This window comes from Cyanistes caeruleus, chromosome 1, assembly GCF_971803275.1.
Source record: "Cyanistes caeruleus chromosome 1, bCyaCae1.hap1.1, whole genome shotgun sequence".
In the NCBI taxonomy this organism is placed as follows: Eukaryota; Metazoa; Chordata; class Aves; order Passeriformes; family Paridae; genus Cyanistes; species Cyanistes caeruleus.
Genome location: NC_141701.1, coordinates 45,342,738 through 45,365,081, shown reverse-complemented (window position 1 = coordinate 45,365,081; position 22,344 = coordinate 45,342,738). Strand labels below are relative to the sequence as shown.

At 38.0% G+C, this 22,344-nt stretch overlaps 1 protein-coding gene across 7 annotated transcripts in view; it reads right to left on the bottom strand.

The window, feature by feature from the left end:
* Positions 1-205: 205 nt before the first annotated feature.
* Positions 206-22,344, bottom strand: part of CDH2 (cadherin 2) — a 115,197-nt gene continuing 93,058 nt past the window's right edge. For all 7 annotated transcript variants that reach the window (XM_086889671.1, XM_086889677.1, XM_086889686.1 and 4 more), the window contains 5 exons: positions 21,755-21,988; positions 21,204-21,437; positions 19,805-19,944; positions 8,770-8,934; positions 206-1,640 (listed from right to left, as the gene is read on the bottom strand). In XM_086889671.1, the coding sequence (XP_086745797.1) occupies positions 1,434-1,640; positions 8,770-8,934; positions 19,805-19,944; positions 21,204-21,437; positions 21,755-21,988 (980 nt within the window). In that variant the 3' untranslated portion in view covers positions 206-1,433. The remainder of the gene's footprint in view (positions 1,641-8,769; positions 8,935-19,804; positions 19,945-21,203; positions 21,438-21,754; positions 21,989-22,344) is intronic.

Here is a 22,344-nt window from a genome sequence, read left to right as displayed (position 1 = left end):
ATGTCTTTGCTTTTACCTGGGAACTTGCCCCCCAAATTTGTTCTGGGCTTTCTTCTACACGCAGCTTGTTTTCAGTCAGGCAGTAGGAAATGCCAAAGAAGCACACACAACTTCTCACAGAACTCAAACACATTTTGAGTACTTTTTATTTACTGTAGTCAGGGCTGCCTCAGGTGGAAGAAAAAATGCCAAACAAAGCACCAGATCCAAAATTAGCATTTTATTCAGAACGTTGGGGTCAGAGGTGTATCATTCATATTCTGGTACACAATACAGAGGCAAAGCTGTTCTCAGAAGTCTCTCCAGTTTGAAAGCTCCTTCCCCCCTCCCCACCCCAAAAACATACTGTATATTTTCTCGTGCCAACAGTATCAGGCCAACTCCCCCCCCCCGCCCCCTCCCCCCCTTTTTTTTGGTACAAATTATGTAAAACTTTTTTGTGCTAAGAACTTTTCTCCCTCCCCAAACCAAAAAAATAATAAAAATAAAAATAAAAAAAATATTGAGTACTCTAACTACAGTTCAACAATTGAATCAATGTCACTTGTTTGCAACCTGTTTTGTAAATACTTTATCCATAAACGAAAGATATAAACATGCAAAAACCTGAATCCATAGTCCAAATAATACATACACGTGTTCTGAAGTTTCTGCACTTCTCCACAGACTATGCCAATAAAACATTATGTACACATACCATTTTTTACAGTGAAGTGGGAAAAAAATACTAGAAATTAAAAAAAAAACAAACCAAAAACCAAAACCAAAAAGTGTACATGGATTAAGACCAAAATGTGTCTAACATTCTAGCATAAGAAAAAAAAAATCAATTCTGCTACAAACTGGTGATATGAAAACTCCCTTTATTTGCAACCAGCTGCATAAGTTTTAGAATTTTAGTGAAAAAGTCCCCTAACATCTAAAACTAGAAGTAATGTACATTGTTCCACCTCATGGTCCTCTCTCCCAGATAATAAAATTGTTCCATGAGGATTTTTTTGTTTATTTTTAATCTCCTTATTTTAATAAAAGCAATGCGATGTAACAAAAGCATTGTGAAGTATATTGTGTTTCACCTTACTCCTCCCCACCCCAACATATTTTGTCTCTTTAATGCATCATTTCATAAATCAGTACCATTAAAGCCTTAAACATAAAACTAATTCCGATCTGAAAAAGGTACAAAAAGGCACATAAAATCCCAGTGCTTCTGTACTGTAAAATTCAAGTGTAACTGAGCTCAATATTTTTTTCCAAACAGCATTGGATCACTGATATTCCACGGAGCCCAAATTGGTTTGCAGCCTAAGCCAAAGCCTTCAGCAAGCACTTGTGCTAGTAGACTACAAAGTTAAAGCCTAGCTTCTGTATGCTTTTGGGGAATATCAGTTGAAATGTTTGTACTTGTCCAAAACCAAAGTTCACTTTGAAGTTCAGTCATCACCTCCACCGTACATATCAGCAAGTTTCTTGAAGCGTGGGCCCCAGTCATTTAGGTAGTCATAGTCTTGCTCACCACCACTACTTGAGGAGTTGAGAGAGCTCAAGGATCCAGCAGTGGAGCCGCTTCCTTCATAGTCAAAGACTAAGAGGGAGTCATACGGTGGGGCTGTAGGGTCATTGTCGGCTGCTTTAAGTCCCTGCAAGAAGGAGAGGGAGAAAAGAAGATGAAGTTCTGTATCTGAGAGCGAGACAAAAGCATATCCGGAGTATTTGCAGCGCTGTTATCTATCAAGCACCACTTGAGAACACAAAGTTCTTCCTCTCCTGCCATTCTGTAAAAAACAGGATTTACATTTTTGTAACTTTAGAACGGCCACGTTTCCAGCATTGCTGCACTGGACACTTTGAATGTAGCTGCAATTACAGCCCTAACAAAACCTTAAGATGGACTCATGGCACTGGGACTGAAGCCAATAAATAAACAGTTTCAAAGACATACAGCTCACAGCCTGTGCCATGGCCAGCGTGGGAATGGTTAGACAGATGAGGGAGGAGAAAAAAGCATGTCTGCAAAGATTCACTTCAACCATCTCACATGGTCAATAGCAAGTCCACTGACTTTTCTGGCCTGCAGTCTGTCTGCATGTGCCAAAATCCATATTTAGCTAGTCCTGCTAAACTCATGTACCTCTGTAGGCTGCTGTGAGAAAAATACATGGTATGTTGTCTTAAGCCTTTCATGTTTTGCCACATCCACCCATGAGATCCACCTGCTCTTCAGAAAAACACAGTGACATTAAAGCTGAATACAAGATAATGACCATTTTTGTTTCCTCATTTCATACCAGATGATGACCATTTTTGTTTCCTCATTTCAAAGTACTGAAGTTATCAACACACAAATAGTGGGCCATCAGCATTTTTAGATTTTCAGTCTACAGAGTTGAATAGCCCAAATTAAAACCAACACAAGCTGAATTGGAGGAAATGCTGGGAAATTGAAGAGGAAAAACCAGGAAAGAACCACGCTTCTTCCAGAGAAAAGCCTCTTCATTCTCTGTTTTGTTACATAAGTCCAAATCTAAACACTTACATGAGTAACTAACTCTAAAATATGAGACAATTTCTCTCTGCTTATCTGGGGAAGATTTACAAGGTGAATATAAAAGCCTGAAGCCAAAAAGGCCTCTTATGATTTGTATTTTTTAACCTCACAGTTTCTTCCATGGGATTAACAATGCTTTTTGAAGATCTTCCATGCTGACTAGCATCTACTGTGGCAGCCACTGACAGAGGATAATGTATCTTCCAGAATTCTGTAAGGCTGTGCTAAGATTTTAAACTGCTCACTATTAATTTTTACCAGTGATATTTGTGCTGGTTTTACTTTTAATTTTTAATGTTTATTTATTTAAAGAATGGCATTATTATACTCCCACTTATTTGAAGGGCTAAGTGTGCCTCCTTCAAATTATTTAATATATTCTGGTATTAGAAAAGTACATTTCACTTTCAATTGTGTTTTATCCAAATATGAAAAAATGGAACCAGAAGCTGATTTTTCTTCTGCAAATATGTATTATGGAGTATATACATATTAAACCCATTAATTAAAGCATTTGGCATTGCTAAGGTAGAAGTGAATCCTAGTTCTTTATTACCTATTTAAATAATTCAGAATTGTGCAAAATGTACCTAAAATAGTTTCCAAATCGGTGGTGGAAAACCCAGCATATTTATCAAGCTAATGACCTCTAACCAAGAAAAAATTTTGGCCTTGAAATTATCATTTCATGTGGTACAACAACATCAAGCAGGTTATTAATAGCCTGCATTAACAGTGCAATTTTGAATTATGAGATAAGAATAATTGGTGATGCTTGTTATCTTTCTCTGGCATTTTCCAACCTGATGGCCCTAACAAGCACAGAAGATGTGAGATTTTGAAAAGGCAATAGCAAATGCTGGAAGACATCCCTCACCCAGCTTCCAAGGGGAAAGTTCTAATGCTTTCTCTTATTTTCTGCTGCTGAAGCACAAAGGCAACTTTACCTCTTAGGCAGAAACTGGCCTTATGGCATTTAGATCTTTCCTTAAGCCTGCCTGGGGTGGCAGACACCCATGTGTTTGGAATGCAGGTGACATGGAAGGAGAATGAATACCAGGCTGAGGTTAAGCAGTGCTGAGGGACGAATGCCAGGTATCCATGTGTGAAAGTCATTTAGAAAGTTGGTTTGGAGACAAAATGTTATATCCCTGCAGTTCTGCCTACTAATAGCCAGCCAACCATGGGATACCAATTTATTACAAGGAATCAGCGAACAAAACATTCTCCTACATTACTGCAAAAATTCTGATACCTATCAGTCATCCATGACAAGGCAGAAGGCAGCCTCGTTCCATCTGTTTTTCCAAAGGGGAAGTTGCAATTTTTTTTTCAATTTGTTGCTGCTATCAGGATAGCATTTCAGAAAAGGAAACTGGTTTTGAGTTACTGACTTACTAGATAGGATCTTACTAACAAATTCATTTTCTCAAAGGTTGTGCTGGCGGTGTAATCCATTTCATTCAGAGAACGTAGCTACGGGTCATGTTCTGGAGGCATTGATTCAACCGCGCAGACACAAGTTACACTGACATTTTCACCTATCTTCTGGTTCACAGCGTAATGACTGAACTTAGTGTCCAACTCTTCAAATGACAAGATTTCTGCTATACTTGTGTCACAAGTTACATACTTAAACAAGAAAGAAATACTACGATGTTTTCCCTTTCCCTCCGCTAAGCCGGTTCTTTGAGCATACGCGGTGTACTGCTGTGCTTTGCTGTTGGGTTCTACAGCATGTCAGACAGCCCTGGCAGTGCTATCTGCTTATGAAGCTCCCTTTGGTTCCAGCATTGCCACCTTTCTTTTTGTTTATTATTTTGTTTATTTCAGTGGGTGGAGGCGGTGTGGATACACAGCCTGCTGCATCTGCACAACTGAAAAGACAATAAATGGCTGCCAAGAGTGGCTTCTTCTGATTCTGCTGCCAAGGCATTCATTGTCAGTCACTTCTGAAAATATATTTCTGTTTTTACCAGATGTGTTCAAGAACCTCAGAGCAGCAGAGTTGTTACAATTACTTGGTTTACAGTTTCCTAGCTGAAAACCCCAAGTTTTTATTATAGCGAAAAGCTCACTCAACAACAGAATTTCTGGAGCACATCCTCATGAGCAGGGGAACCTGCTGGGACAGTGAATTGTCACATTTCTTCGCATGTGCTACACCACCAGTGCACAACAAGCAGTCACACAAGAGCCACTGCAATAGAGAGGCCAGCTTGAGAACTTGAACAGACTCACTTTTTTCTTTTTCCTCTTTTATATATGTAGTAGAGCTTTAACTAAGGAGGCAGTAAGGGGCAGAACTGGAGAAACCACAGTGCCTTGGCTGAGGAACAACAGTAAACTTGCCTTAATACAGGCAGCATTTTCCATTTTTCTCAAATTAAAGGAAAGCAACCCCCTCAAATCTTGAATATGGAACATTACAAAATCTAATGCTTCTATTTTCATTAATCATACTACTTAATCAGATTCAGCAGACTTTTGATGAAAAGGCAAGGAAGAACAAAAACCTTCAGGGAAATACAAAAAACGATTGGTTTACACTTGGAACCATTTTTTGACATGAGAAAACAGAAACCATTGAGGGACTCCATTCTGCATGAAGGTGCACTGTATCAATAACCATTTACTAAGAATGAATTCAGGGTCCTCCATGTCCCCATAGGATGAGCCCTTTAGTTTGAAATTTAAATTTAGTTTACCTCAGGCTATGTCTTCCATTGATTATAAATATGTTCTTAGCCACAAACTCTCCACCACAATATAACTTGCTTGAGATGTCTAGGGACAATATAGGTGGGTCTTGAAAACAGGATTAATGAAACTACTTCAAACAGGTCTAATTTATACTGTCCTGCAAATCCTGACTATTCTAAGTGTTAATTATGCCCCACACACTGCAGGTTAGGCTTTAAAAAGTTCAAAATGGAAAACAAAGTCTCTAAAGGATTCTTAATAACACATGACTTATTCCACTGACTTGTTTGTACACCGAACTGGAAGAAAAGGAGGTTTTTCCCTTCCCCTCTTCAATTACAGATTCATCTATCCATTGAAACAGACAAAACAAGAAATCCTTGAGGTCATTTAGCTTATGCCTGAAACACCTCTTTTGACTATTAGACACCTCTGGAACCATCCTATTTTAGACAGTTCATAGCTCTGTACATGTTATGTCAACTTTGTGTTATAAAAATGCATGACTTTTTATCGTAATTATAACTTGTTTTTCAACTGAGAAGTCACCAGAACACTACAAAATACTCTTACTTATATGTATGTCTCAGAAAATAATATACCAGAAGAAAAAGAGTACTGCTAAAAGGAAGAAAACCTAAATGACCCATTAGATCTTTTTTGCTTTTTTGTTTTTATGACTCTGTAATGAAAAAACTAAGAAAAACCCCATGCCTGCTTGGCAATGGGAGCTAAACCCTCCAGAATCTAAAATCAATGACCTGTATTTTTTTTTTGTCAAAAGCTGAAGTAATTCAGAAGCTCATCTGAACAATGCTGTGTGTCTGAGGTGCTGGTGAGCATTCAACAGATTAAATTAATTTCCACACACGGACCAGCATCCCAAAAGATCATGCTGACCCACATCTCCTGGAGTAGGGTCAAGTCCTCCAAAAGATTGCACTGATCTCCTGAAGTGTTGCATCTTTTCAAACCAAGAGGCTAATGCAGACTTTGCTACCAAAGTGCTGACAATTCTAAAGCAGCCACCTCCTTGCTCAGCTAGGGACTGGGTTAGTTTTATGGGTGGTTTGGGTTAGAGATGCCCAAGGGAGGAATTACATCTAATAATATTGACGTTGGATGTAGGGAGATATGAACTTTGCTCTTTCTTATCTTGCTATGTTGTTTCCACAGCTCAGCTTATCTTTGGTAGGAACTGCTTTAAGAAATGTCTGGTACAGGCTTTATTCAAGATATTTTTTTTCAATTTACTTCAAGTAAAACTGAGAGAAACTTACCAAGTTTCTTGGGCTTAATTGTACCAGGACTGCAGGTACAATTTTCTGGACAGACAGAAAACCTGTGCAGCCTGAACATTTATACTCTAAACACTGAAAATTTTGAAATTTAACTGTAGTAATTAATGCTACTATGAAAGACAGACTCATTTCCTCCCACACCCGGTAGAAAATTTATAATCACATCTGCCATGGGAAATTTTTTACATAAAACACAAATTAAGATGGCATTATTTTAGAGAAATAAAATGCCCATTTTGCTCAGACATCTGGAAAACAGAGCATGGACAATTTTTGGGTGGCTATCATCTGCTAGACAGAGGGTTAGGTGGAATGCCCCACAGTAAAACAACACATTGCTCTGAAATCCTAAGGAAAAAAAACCAAACTTACGAAGAAGACAAGCTAAATATATAACACTTAAAGCATAGAAACTACCTCAGATAGCTCCTTTCAATCAGAGGATATAATTAATTCTGAGATAACCCGCAGACAAGAAAATTGCCATGTTTTCTTTAACTTCATATATATTTCCATGTATTTTCTTAATCAATGACATTAATGACATTATTTTACTGTATATGCATAGTTGGGAGAAGCTTTCTTTTTTAGTGGATGGCAAGGGGAAGCATAAAGGGAGGTACTGATATAATACAGTAGAGAGCAGGAAGGAAACGACTCCATGCTTGTCTGTAGTGCAACATTAACATACTGGGTTAAATCAAGAAAGCAAGTACTGTTTCTTCAGCTCCATGTGTACACATTGATGCTATCATCTTCAAGGGTGACAACCTACTGAAAAATAATATTGCAAGAACAGCTTGCTAAGGCATTAAAACATTGTAGGAGACCAGACAACCTCTGTCCCCATTCTGGCTTTCCAGACCCATTCCCTGCCTCTGCTCCATAATAGAGATTCCTAGCTGCTTTGGGAACAACAAAAAACAGGGATCTTCACTACTGCCTGCCAGGTGGGCACTGTCTGGTCACAGCTGTGTGAGAACAGGATGGGAATCTCTGATTCTGTGGAAGCACAAGGAAGCTCCTGTGTGTACACTGCCTTGGCCAACAATGTGGGCCTTTTATTGTCCTGTGTCTCCACTACTTTCCAGAAGCCAATTACAACTGTAATATTTAGAAGTGTAAGGCATGCAAAAACTGGAGTCTCTTAAAATACAGTGTCTTACAAGAATATTTGTACATTTCCTGCTAGTCAATTTCCCTTCAAGATTTTTGACAATTGTATCACTGTATACCTTAAAAGGGGCAAATTCAATTTTCTGCAGCTTTCTAACAAAAAAGACTTTAGTATATTAGCCTGACTTTTCTTCAAGGCAAACAAGAATAAACACGTTTGCAAAAACCATTCTGCAATACTCTGCAATATGTGTCCAGCTCCAGCTGACAAGGAAGATATGAGAAAACCAGAGAAAATAATTAACTACTACAATTCATGTACAGAATAAAGCAAAAATAGTAGAAAATTCTGGGTTAGCTTTTTTTTTTCCTATAACCAGCAAGCACAAGAAACACATTTGATCGCAAGTACGACAACACCAATGATTTAAGACTGGCCAGTGATAGAAATAATGAGGATAATTTCTTTCAGAACTATCAGTACTCTGGTATAGTCTGAATCTCAATTACATTTATTAGATTGAAGAATCAAAGATAATGCAAAATCTTTGAAAGCTCTATGACAAGACAAGTATTAAAAGCACTTACATAACATTTAATTTAGCTGCCCTGCCCACTAATCGTATTTGATGGAATTCTTTTGGTCTTATTGAAGGTACTAAATTTTCACAATTATCTGGATTCAAAGGCTAATGTATGAGGAGAATGAGAATGAACTTCTTCCATTATTAAATTACTGTGAATTAATAAATGAATTTAGGTTACACCACAATTTTGTTAGTCTGTTTATTACTTGGAACCCATTGCCTAATCCTGCTTGGAGATATTGTGGTTGCAGCTGATAACGTACTATGAATGTAATTAATACGAATGCACAGAAGTTAATTGATATATCTTCCCTTTCTGTTTGAATGAGTTAATTAAATTTGTCTGCACTTTAAAAGAACGTATTTACTTCTGTCTAGCGAGACGATTTTAATTGTCTAAGGAAGTTTTAAAAAGTTATTATGTTCTAACATAACAGCTACTCATGCAGAGTAGAATAAACAAAATATAAAAGCTTATCAGATCTTAGGAGGAAACTCTTTTTCGCTTCTTTACCTCATTAATGAAGTCCCCAATGTCCCCAGGATGAGGAGCAGCTGATCTGACTGGATACTGAGGTTCTGCATGGATTGGCCTTTCATCAAGACGTCTGATTCCAACAGGTTTGATGGCATCTGGTTCCACAGTGTCAGGCTGCTGGAGCTGGCTCAAGTCATAATCCTGCAAAATATGAAACAGACCCAGTACGTTAGCAGAATTCCAAACAATATCTGTCAAGGGGAAACATGAGAAGGAAAAAAAGGAAAAATGCAAAGTATCATTCAGCCGAAGTCCTGTTTTCAGGATTGTAATGCTTACTGAGAATAAGTCAATAACACTGTTATTTGCATACCAACAGGATGTTATTTGATTTATACTCCCTCAATCTCCTGTTTTGATTCTATTCCATCAGATTTGTAGAGCTTCTCATAAGTTTTCCCTTGAGAAGCAGGGATTTGAGTAGTACTATTAAGGGACTAAACACTTTACCTAGTAATGATGATTTACAGCATAGAGCAAAGATGCCAAATCCAACTCTTATTTTTTTATGAAAATAAATACCATACATTCTGAGAGAAAAAGCAAGCACAGTGCTCTGCAGTATTTTCTAATACCTTCAAAGAATGAATTTAAGACTCCTTGCTGATTTTATGTGGCTTCCATAATATGAAAGCCAAAGGGGGAAAAATGTCATAAGAAGTACAAAGCTCCTCAGATTTGGCCTTAATTCTAAGCACTTTCTAGAGATTACTCATGAATCTGTTCATTAAGTACTTGATGCTGCAGTTTCAAACTCTGGCGGACTGATGAAGTTAGCACAGCAGTATGAATTCCAATAAGCAGTATGTATGTATGTGAAAAATTTAATTAGATCAATGTTTATGCACTGAACATAGATATTCCTGAATTCTCTTTGCACAGTGCAATGCATTTCATTATTGTCATTCTCCTCACTGTTGCCATGTCTAGAAGAAGTCACGCTCTAGGATGCCTTTGCACAAGGCTCTGGTGAGAACGTGCAACAAAGAACTAGACATCAAGGCTTAAACAAAAGCCATTCACGAACCATCAGCAGATGGGGGCTCATGCCAACTCTACTGTATGCCAGATACCCTGCCCCACAAATAATCCAAGCAGTCATATTCATCCTAAATAAGCTGCTCTATCCATCTAAAATATCGATTCTTCAACAGTGCTGTTCTGGTAAAAATCTTAATCTCAGCTTGCTGGAAGTTGTCTGTTCAGACTATCAGATTTTCATTAGTTCCTTACTGGCTCCTAAGGGAAGGAATGCAAGCTTTTACTGCTGCTGTTATCTCATGGGATGTAGATCCTTTCTGAGACTATGACCTCCTGTGACCCCAAACCCAGACTCTTCAACAGGAGAAGAATTCTTTTTGACAGCAGTGATGGTAGTTTGTGGGGAGAACTGTAACTGATTATCAAATCCACTACACCTTCTGATTTGTTACTTGGGTTCTCAGATGACTGCACACAAATATACAGTCAAAAAAGGTGGAACAGCTCCACTGAGATCTGAGAATGCAGTTTCATATGCTTTAATTAGATTACAAGTTCCTTGGGGCAGAGCTGTAACTCCTACCCTTCGGTACTTCATGTACCAAACAGAATAATAAGTGATCTCCAGGAAGCAGTATGAATCGGAGAAAAGTAAACATAACAGAACTTTTTATCCTTTCCCTTTTTATTACATAAAATAAATCAAAATAGTTTAGAGACATGCTATCAGAAAATCCTATCAAACAGAGAAGAATGTGCTTTTTAGAATTTATAAATATGTAACACGAGTGCTTTTCATACCCACCCAAAAGATAAAGGTAGAAAACACCAACAGGGAGAAATGAAAAATATTTTTTTTTAAAATCTAAGCATTTCATTGTGGAGGAATTCAAACTGGTTAAATAACAATGTATTAAAACCGGAAGAGTGTCTCTGTTGATTTCAATTCTATAATTTTTTTCCCACTCACAGACATATGTATACAGTTCTTTTACTGGTTAATGGTCATACAGAAATATAAATCAAGTTTGTCAGTGTATTATGTCCACATCTAAGGCATCCTTTTGTACATATTATATATTTAATAGTTTGAGACATATCCACACTCTTAATAGCTAGAATGTCAGCAAAGATAGCCATCTGTGAGCTAACAGCAGTGCAACGTGTCCTTACGTGGAATCCCATTTTGGTTTTCTTTTCTAGGGTAATTTATGACAATGTCATTTAGCCTTCTATCAGAGGAAATTTATCTAATAGTGTTCAGATGGGAAAAGAAGATCCATTGTATGTATTTCCTCGGACTCTCAAACCTCTTGTACCATTAAAACCAATACTAACTGCACATCAGTGGTGTACGGCCAACTCATCCACCACCTCCCCAAACCCACTGAGTGCCAGGCAGACACAGCACCATGCAACACCTCCAGCTGCTCCAACATTCTGTCTGAAGTCAACTCTATTATTGCAAAGTAAAAGAAGGAAAAATGCTTTAAAATGCCAGGTCATGAGCTGTTTAGAGGTGCTGAGGTCCCATCTCTTCACTCAGTGCTGCTTTCACAGACAGGAAAGTGGGAAAGCTTTTCACATACTACCTAAAGCTCCTGAATGCACTTAGAGGTTAGCGTCAAACAGAGTTTGTTAAGGTAGTTAACTGGAGAAGTGGCAGCTGAATGGAGAACTTGCACATCAAAGACAGAACAAAACATGCTGGGATAGGTTGGGACAGACAGCTTTGAGCAGTATTCTGGGTCATCATTTTTAATCTTTATTTTCAGGACCACAATTCAACAGTGTTTTGGTTTTGCTGCAGTCTTTTCCCATATAACCTGCTCATAGTTAAAATCTGCTTAGGGATTACTGGCAGTTCATTGGGGAAAAAGTCTCAGCCCTCCATTGGAAATGTACTTCAGCAAGAGTTGTGAACCTTTAATTCATATGGCTGCCAATTTTTGTCAGAGGTATTTATTTTTACTGTTTAGCCCTATCTCCAGCAGTTCTAGAAGAATTTCCCCTTCCTTCAGTCTGGACTTGAGCACACCCAAACAGATGGTTCATTCAAGTTTTTTCCTCCTCAAACTTTTGGACTAACTTATGATTGTTGACGAAAGAGAGAAACTACTTAGTTTTTCTCAACTGTAATACTGCTAAGACATATTAGTTTACACCCATTTTCCATCTAGAAAAACTCAGGCCTTTGGAGACCTGGAAACTTTGGGAACTTGGACTAGTCTGATAATCCAAGCCTACAGTCAACAGGGAAACAGAAACCTCACACTCTACAAGAGGGATGCAAGTGAAGAAACTTGAATGACTTTTTGTTTTTCTCCTTGTTTATGAAGGGATCTGTTACCACTGGAGAAACTATAGCTGCCTTTCCAATAACTGGTGGTTAGAGATGACAACCTTAATGTGCTAGAAGAGCATTTTATCACAAGTTTCATCTTGTGAAATCAATCTCACTGTCCCCGCCCCCCCCAAACCCCACTAACCCCCTCTCCCCTCCAAGTTGATTGCAATATTGAAGTTATTAGCTCTTCACTTAGTTGCAACACCTTTAAGAAAAGACTTCGACCATTATTAGTTCAAACCTTAGACATTCCTGAAACATGCAATCCCAGTGAAGAATGCTAAAAGTCAAAATCGGGTAGTCAAGCCCTACAAATTAACTACCTTACCAGAAGTGTATGCAGGAGATTGTAAAACCCCCAAAAGCTCTTCTTTAAGAACATGTACACAGTAATTTCAAAGCACAGTTCAAGTATCTTAACTTGAATAGAAGAAATTTCCAGAACAGAAGGCCATTTTACTCCCCAGTAATTACTGAAAAACAAGGTAATTCAGCCTTCAAAAATCTCCTTAAACAACTTCCTCTTGGGCAAGGCAGCTATTCGCTGAACAGCACCTGAGTAATAATCCCTCACAGAGCAGTCGTCAGTTACAATAGGAGACATTTTAAACATCTTTTATTTTTTTTCATCCTTATTAGCTGTTCTAAATTAGAAGATTTACTTAAGTTCTTTGAAAAAACCCTAACAAAGTAAAAATTGTTACAGTAATTGATAACTGCCTTATATGAATGTATCCTGGAGCATTATGATGCAGAACTGCAAACAACAGAATGAAACCACAATGAACTAAAACTATAAAATGCTATGCAGAGAGACAAGATAGACTTTTTTTGAGAAAGGAAAACTCAGAAAATATTTTAATACATTACACCTGAATTAAGCTTTCCACTACCACAGCCTAGTGTCTGGAATGGGACTGACATTCATTATTGATTTATGACTCTGGCTTCTCTCAGAGCTCTTGGTTTATATCCTGTCTGTTCATGAGACCATGATACAACTCTAGGGATGACTTGGGTTTGTACCTTCTACACAACAAAAGCTTTGGCTAGGCATGAACATAGGACTGGACACAGGAATCATGTAACAAAACCACTATACCTGTTTCTCATTTTCAAGGGATGCACCCTTTTCAAAGAAATATGAAAGTTTAGCTCTATCCTCATACAAGAAATAATAAACTTAATGGTCACCAGATCACTTTGATGTAATTTAATGGTGAGACCTGAAAACATCTTTCATGGAACACAATCAGCTGCAGTGGTTTAGGTACATATAAAGCAAGAGTAGCAGAAATTTGAATTTTACCTGCCCCTTTTAGAGGATGAAGCCTTAGTATAAACTCGGGATTTTTATTTTCTTAAGAGAACAGAACTATCTTTGACTTTGAAGTATCTATGGATAAAATAGGTGTTCTGCTTTGCCTTTGTCTTCCAAAGGCAAATACTGTCTACTCAATAGAGAAATGGAATGAGGAAGTAAGGAAAGAAGTATTTTACTTCAGCATGTTCCCACTGAGATCTTAAAAAAAAAAAAAAAAAAGGAAGTGAAAACCAATCCTGCTATATATTTTACCCCCAAACCTAGCAAACATCATCCTAAAAAGCTATCAGAAATTTGCACTTAAAATATTGCCTGGGTTCTGTGAAATGCTGCAAACACCCCTAAATCTCATTTGCTGAAATTATGAGACTTGAAAAAAAGCAAAGACAGAGGACTGAGTTGATGTAGGCTGCAGGTGGGAGGATAGTTAAAATGCCTACACCAACAGTTGCTCTTTGTCATTTGCTTTTAGATTACTTTCTGCCATATTGCTTTTCTCATTTGTTTTTATTATAGATGCATCCAGAGTACTACAAGTTAATAATTTTTAAGATAATGAAGAAGCTAGCTTATCTTTTTCATAATAAAAAAAAGTGAAAGTTAAACTCCAGTTGAAGATACAATGCAGTAACATGCACAGGTTCTAGATATGATAAAATAAAACAAAACAATTTTGTAATGGAATTATGAAAACATTATTTTTCACATCATGAGATAAAGATTCACCAAGGAATGACAGTAATTCCTCCACAGGAGCCCTGTATGAGTCACTTATTCAAAAAAGTGAAGCTAATGTCTTAGTAAGCAAACACAATCCCCAAAATAACTACCTTTTAATTATAGTATTTTATATTCATGGGGAATATCATAGCAACCTTTATTTAATTCATTATGGTTGAAATTTCAGAACATAAAACATGTTCTATTCTTAATGCAATGCAAAATGAAGGTTAAAAACTGAAAGTAAATGATCTGATTAACACTCAGACAGGGTGGTGAAAAAGAAAATCTTATCACATGGATTTATAAAGTTAATGGAGGTAAGGACCATTATCACCTTTGCCACAGAGGTGGTTACAAGACTCAGTACAGAAGACTAATGTTATCTCAAAATGTGGGCACACAGAAAGTTAAGACAGAGGAAAAAAACCCCAAACCCACACACAAAAACTCACAAGGATTACCTAATTTTGCTTTTATCTATGACACACAAATGCTGTAACACAGCTACCCTTTCATAAAGGGGCGATTTCTACCTAGAATTTAGATTCTACACACATAACAATAAACCAGTCATCTTTTATTTTTAATGAGATTAACACCATTAAAATAAATGCTACTATTTTTCCTCTTTACGTAAATATGTAAAAAAAATGACAAAAATCAAGTTACTGACTAATGTGAAAAAAACCAACAAAAAACAACTGATGTAGGAAGGACCATGAAGACTTCTCAGCAAGAAAACTATTTTGAATAATAGTAAAATCATTGCATTGAAATTCTTGTGCTGAAAAGATCTGAGGGCTAGATTACCCTACATGTTCAAAACAGCTCATCTGCAATACTTTAAAAGCATACCACCCACTTGCTCAGACAACTTGCTTCAACAGGACCACCTGCATGAGCAAGTACTACTAGAATTCAGAAAACATTATAGAAATGAACTCAAAGGAGAGAATCATCTTGTGCAATGAGATGTATATAAAAGCAATTAGATGAGAAAAAAATGTATCACAGTTATCAGGCTGACATATGCTGCACATATCCCAGCCAAGCACCCACAGCCTTGATGTAAGTCACACAAATGGCCCGAGATAAGTGGTGAAAATGAGTTAGTGATGGTTATGGGCTGTGATGTGCGTGAACTACGCTGCAGACACACGCTAAGTGCTTGAACACTCAGTCAGCAGCAGCCTTTGGTACCTGGAACTGAGACTGGTGTTACAAGTTCAGAGCACACTGCATCAGGAAAGAATATTCCACCATTTGTGCCTCACACCTCCCCATTTGCTGAACAAACACAAGCTACAGTTCATGAGGTCCATTAATAATCAAGGGAGGCACCCGCTACCAATTTCATAATTTGAACTTTCTATTTCAGAATATAACGAGCTGTACTGTCCCCCACCCCCAGGAATTTAAGATTCAGATACACTTTTAGGAAAAACAAAACAAAATACCAAGGTTTAACAAAAAAACCTCAAAACAAACCAAAAAACCAACCCAACCCCCCTGCCCCCAAAGACAAACAAACAAAAAAACTAAACACAGAAAACCCAACACTCCTCCCCTTCCAAAACCAGTCCCATTGACTTCTGTGGAATGATGCTGACTGAAAACCTCTCATGGCCCATCTCCCTCTAAGTCAGGTAGGTGAACTGTTAAAAGTAGAAAATAGAATCCTGAGGAGAAACCAAAGCTTCCTATCTAGAATATCTCTGCTTTCTCCCATTCCCCCCTCACCCCCAACTTCTGCTAGTACACTCAGCATTCACAAAACCCAGAAAGTTGCTGCCTGGAATGACAGGAGTGCTGTGAACTTTTTGGAGCCTGTTTTTCAGCCTTCTTTTTCTAGGTGAAGAAGGTCCAGAGCATTTCCAGTGTTGACAATGCTCTTCAGAGGCGAGCAGGCTGACTTCAGTTATGACCCACAGATCAAAAGCTTTTCTGGCTTAGAGAATTAATAGCATTTTTCTCAGCTGCTGTGGAGATCACACGACCCTGTGTACATCATGCCAGGGTAGAAGACAACTATGAATCATTCAAGATCCTCAATTTTCCTGACAAGCATTCATTCTGTCAGACTGAACAAAGCAAGCCAAGATGGCCTCAAATGGGATTAACAGAAGACCTTCACGATGGACTAAACTGCTCTTTTATTACAGATTTCACATCATAATTCCTTGGAATTGCTGGCACAAGAGAAAAAAAAAAACAACAAAAAAACAAACACACCAACAAAACCAAACAGGAATTCCAACTTGCTGCTGGCAGTTGCTATGACTCAGAGGAACTAGCTGGAATTTGAACTCTAATTTCTTACAGGAGACATCACTCTGACGGAATGTACAGAGTTTGAAAGGAACATGCTGAACATGTTTTAGGAGCTTCTTGGTCTGCCATGGCAGCTAAGAAACCCAACTAGCATAGCTTCAAAATAAATAAATTAAACCTCTCAAATAAAGAAACTATTTTAAGATAAAACCCTCCAGTTTAATTTGTTTCGGGATACAGAGATCTAAGTTCTATCACTTACCTTCAAGCCCTAACAGTCCTATCTTCAAATAACCTAAACATCTGGGAAATATCAGGCCACACAGAGTAAATCCTCAAGCTGTCCTTCTAGAGAAGCTTTTAAAATTAAAAGATTTTAAAAATTATTTTGATGGCTATAAATAAAAGTAATTTTACCGATAATGAATATGTCTAAAGCTTTTAAAATATTGTTTTCACTGAGATGCACATGAGGTTTTAAAATTCCCTTTTATTTCACCACATGAGATGCACCCTGGTCTGGATGACTCTGTGTTTGAGTCACCTTGTGTACTGCCTTCTACTGAAGCTGCTTGTTAAATCAATCCTCAGGATTTTAGGGATGACACACCATAAAAAAGTTAATATTGACGCAGAGCATCTTCCTGTAATTTGCTGATGACTTATGAATCCAAGACTGACACAAAGCAATTTTTCTTGATTTTCATAGAACAGTGGCAGTTTTACCCTATGAGGCCTCATTCTGAAAATACATTTTTGATGTTAGTCCCATACTTTTTGAGAACACTCCCTTCAACACTTGAATACTTCCATTAACATTGACAATAACTCAAAGATGGTTATAGCCAATACCTTTTGCAGACAATGCTCTGTACACAGCTTTGCTTCTGCAGAATTTTGCTAAGCCGTGGTTTGCAAAAATGGGATTACTCTTTGCAGAGAACTTGTTGGGACATTCGAAAAGCTTTGCATTCTTAGTTTTTAAATCTCACATAGAATGTGTGCAGAACCAAATAAACCCCAATGAAATGTCGTTCTCCCTCTTTCCCCTGGGCACAGGAGCAGAGGGAACCAAGAAAAAACAAACCTAGGATTTTTTACCATCTAGTTAAGTACAGGCAGAATTTAGATTTTAAAAAATGTCTAACCAAAATAAAGTAAAATAATCTCCCTGAAAAGAAATGCAGAACATATTTACATTATCCACTGTAGACAAAAGATAAGCTGAAAAGTTTGTGCTCCCTCTTCATCCATTCTGCATAGCAACGAATTCCTAGCTTTGAAGTTAATGGGAGAACCTACCCCCATTTTACCTCGAGTGGTATAAAACTGGCTACAGTAGAAGTGGTCATAAAAGTTTGTTATACTTTGCATGATTCTGGACATTTTCTACATTTAGAGTGTGCAAAGGTGTCTTAGAGCCCCAGAGATTGTCAATGGATCAAAAAAGAGACCTGTGTACCTGAACAAAGTAGCTGCAGTGAAGATAACTAATCGCAATAGTAGCTTTAAAATTCATCTTTAGAAAGTAAGAAGAGGGTTTGTGACTAAAAATCATTTAATCTTTTATAAAGCTGTTAAAATTCTCTAGGTCTAGATGCTTTCTATGCCCACTGTGAGAGGAAATGGTCCTAATTTCACATTTCTTACTATTTTCCTGCTAGCCCACCTGTTGGCAGCTCTCCTTTCAGTGTGTGCAGCACGTTCATTCACTGCTGGGGAAAGGCTGTGATTATGGATGGTTTACACTGCGCTAATCTCTGCGGCATTCGCAGGACGCTGCCGCCTGCCACACCACCCTAACCGTACCTCTCACAAAGACAGCACTGACAACTGGAGAGGAGCACAGCACAAGATGGGCAGAGGAGACACTTCAGAACCGTTCTGCTCTCGCTGTACACTGTTACAATGCTTAAGGTTTCCCATTTGCAGCACAATCCCTCCCAACACTACCATGGGCTATACTCAGAGAACCTAACTCACTCTGTCCTGAGGGTTGTGTGGACAGTAATTAAAAATCAAAGATCCATGACAATTGCTGAACAGATCCTCCAGAGAATTCGGGATGAAAAAGAGCTGGGAACATGTGAACTGAAAAATTACTTCTCACAGGACTGAGTTTTCCTAATTTTCTTTTAAGATTGCAACTTTCCTGTACAATAACAGATGCACAAACAGGATGCAGCTCTTGCACTCAAACTACACACGAACAACTGGAATACACGCACAGACTCAAAGGGTTGTTTTCCCTTTATTTAACATAAGCATTTTTCCAAAACTGCATAAACTGAAGCTTCCTTTGAAAACTGCCTAAGAAGAACATTATGCAGAAAAGCCAGGAAGTAGGAACAGTACTTGGGGAAATGCAGGAAGCATGGAAATTACTGAGGGGAACACAAATTTCAGACAAACAAACAAATGAGCAGAAGGAAACTATAAAAGTCTGTACCAGTGAAGGGAGACACTTTTCAGATAACTCAAGTGCCAGATGACTGAGACTGGGGATGTGTGGAAGAATTGCACTTAATTTTTCAAGGCTTTTAACTGGAAAATTTCTTAGACTCTATTATATGCACTGTTCTCTTTGTAATTACTACACTTACTTCTACCATTAATAATGTGCATAAATCTGCTGTTTGTCATGTTCATAAAGCACTTAATAAAAGTCTTCTGAAGGAAGGAAATCACACTGCTTGAAAATCCACTAACTTGGAGAGAGAGAGGGGGAGGAAAGAAGCTATTCTTAGCATACACACATCACTCCTAGTCCTCTGACATATCAACAGTGGTTCAACCAGAGGTGACATGAGAGTAAATGCATATGGCACCTGTCTGGGAAGGTATTTGAATAAACACAGATGTGCCCTGACAGCTACTTGAAACCTAAATGCTTTCCAAGCTTGAAATCCCAGTGGTGGCAAATCTGTCAATAGCCAACATTACTATATATCTAGAAAGGCATTCACCCACCACCAAGAAAGGGTTGTATTTGGGTTAGATGATATTAGGCACCCTGCACTCGTGTTGCTGTACAAGTTCTCAGAAAAGGGTGAGGAAAGTTTACAGACAGCAATGAGAATGGATGTTAACTTTCATTTAAACATAACAGCCTTAGCAGGAATCTGGTCAGAATGCTTTTACTGCGAGAGGACAAGACACTGTTTTTACATCTTATCCAAATGGCAAGCAATTGGTATATCTGCAACAGCAAAAATCCAAAATGAGAAAGCAATGTTTTATTTAAAGTTATTGCCTTCAGTACTTAATGTAAAAGTTACCTACCTAACAGAGTGTTTCAATGTAAACAAAATAAAGTGGAGTGAGAAGTGCAAATCTATACATAAAACCCATTAACCTTTCCTCACCTGATCTTCTTCTCCACCCCCTTCTTCATCGTATTTCAGAATGTTGTCCCTCACATCATCTTCAGGATCAATCAAGAGCTGCTTTGCCTGACGCTCTTTATCACGGCGTTTCATCCATACCACAAACATCAAAACTAAAACTGTAATGCAAAAATGGAAGAGATAAAACCACATCTTGATTCTGAAATACAGACATAGAGAATTGTAGAAATTTAATGTCAAAATAAAAAAAAAAATAGAACAAAAAAAAGCAACGAAGAAGTTGGATTTGACTGTTCTGGATAAGGTACAGATTTTTTTTATATTAAAAATTTGACCAAAGGTAACTTAAGTAAGAGATGTTTAAACTCAGACCACTATAGGCAATTTGGTTTGGAAATCAATCACATATTCAGTGTTGTAAAAAACAAATTCATTCCGCATCTGCAAAACAAACTTGTCATGAAAAGAATTAAGAAAGACTATGCTTCATAAACCACTATATTAAGAAGGAATTCTCTCCTTCAATAAGGCTCTGTTAGTTTCATACCTAGCATTTAAAAAGTATCTTGTATCAAGAACGAAAATACACTGTGTGCTTGTGTAGAATCATGTGCTTAGCCAGGCTCAATGTTTTTTTCTTTTTTTTTTATTACTCCTTTCCATAATTTTCTATGTTCTAGATGTGTACATAGTGTACTATGACCAGGCTAATCTCTCCCTTGTGTTCCACCACAATAGGCAATCAGTTAACTATAATGTGTAGGAGAGCTAGCATCTAATTTACTACACTGGACAGACACTCATGATTTTTAGTCATTTCCCTTACTCAATGCACTTCACACAAAACAAAATACTGGTACAGCTTTATGCAGTACTTAAACACAGGAACCATTGCAACACCTGCCTTTCTTGCCAGGCCTTACATGAAAGGCTGTGATCTATTACTTTCCAGAACTAATTCTGACTAGCATTAATCTGAAGCACAATAGTAGTAATGTCAGAGCACTCCTTAAAAGCCCTGTTACCCACCATGGATAGCACCAAATCACACAAAGGCAGCACAAGAGAGATTAGATGCCTGGGGATTAACCACATCTTCAACCTGGCCACTCACTGACATAACACTGCAAGTGTCCATGGGTATAAATGGAAAATCTCCTTCACAAACCAACTGCAGAGCCTGACTGCCAAACAGGTGCTAGCTGTACTCTGTCCAACTCCAAATCCCATACTATCAGGAAGTTTTCATACTTGTCCGAAACAATGAACCATGCAGCAACAATTCCTGGACCTGAGCCTTTAATAACTCCCCTGTGTCTTTGTCACAGTACCTGATACTGAAAAGTAATATTGTATTTGCAAAACAAGAGTAAAGGAGTTAGAATTAAGTGAAGAATTAAAAGACCTATCTACTTACTGAGCAAGATGATGATACAAAGCAGAATTGCAATGATGGCACCAGTGCCCAGCCCTGCACCAACAATCCGGTCAACATCAGTGCAGTCTCCATTTAAGTCACACTGGCAAACTTTCACCTTCAGCAAGGAAGTGCTGGATGCATGTGGATTTCCAGAATCTGTAATTACTATGGGCACATCGTAGATACCAGCCTCCAGGAACCGGATTCTTAAGGAGAGCTGGGCGTGATCGCCTGTGTGTGAAAACAAGGTGTTGGTCAAAAAGTAACATATTGCTCACATGGGATTAAACAGTATTGGTAAAAAAATGTTTGAGCTTGGCATTCAATTCTTGCTCAAACTGCTATGTGACACTCAGGGTAACAGACTTCCTGACTGCTGTGACCATCTTTTCTTTCTTAAAATTTCTTGCTCTCTAAGGAACTTACACTAAGGTGATTTCTTGTTCCAAGAAATTAACCAAATTAATGTATGTTGTGAAATTATATCAAAGAGAAGACATTTGCACAAGTTTCTTTAAAACTATGAAGATTTCCATAATGTTAATTACCACTAATTCGAACAATGGTCCAATTCCTCTTAATACTAGCAGGTGTGTCAGGCAGCTCAAAGGCAAAAGGGCCTGCATTTGGATCTATGTCAGGGTCTACAGCAGTGATGTTAATAGCATTAGGCTGCAGTGTTTCACAAGTTGTGGCCTCTTTTGGATGCACTTGGGGGGCATTATCATTGATGTCCAGCAGGTATATCTGAAGTGTGCCAGTTCCACTCATTGGGGGTATTCCTAAAAGAAAAGGAAACAGCATTAAGCCTGTTTCTGGTTGCAAAGTTATTTAAACGAAGCTGTATCAATACTCTTATACATTGACATCAGTTTTGGGATTCTTTTACAAAACCAATCTAACACTGTCACTGCACCTGCTAGCAAACTAATTCTTAAGTAGTCTGTTCTCAGAAAAATGGCCCTACTCAGCAAAATTCAGCAAGTAACTGCAGATCCACAGATCAGGGACTCATCCACTTATTGACCAAACAGACAGCTAATCTCCAGAGATGGTCCACATCAAAGGCTTCAAAGAAGGTGAAAAATTGGGCTGGTTTGTCCTCTGGACAAATTATTTCCTAACTTTAAAGGCTTAA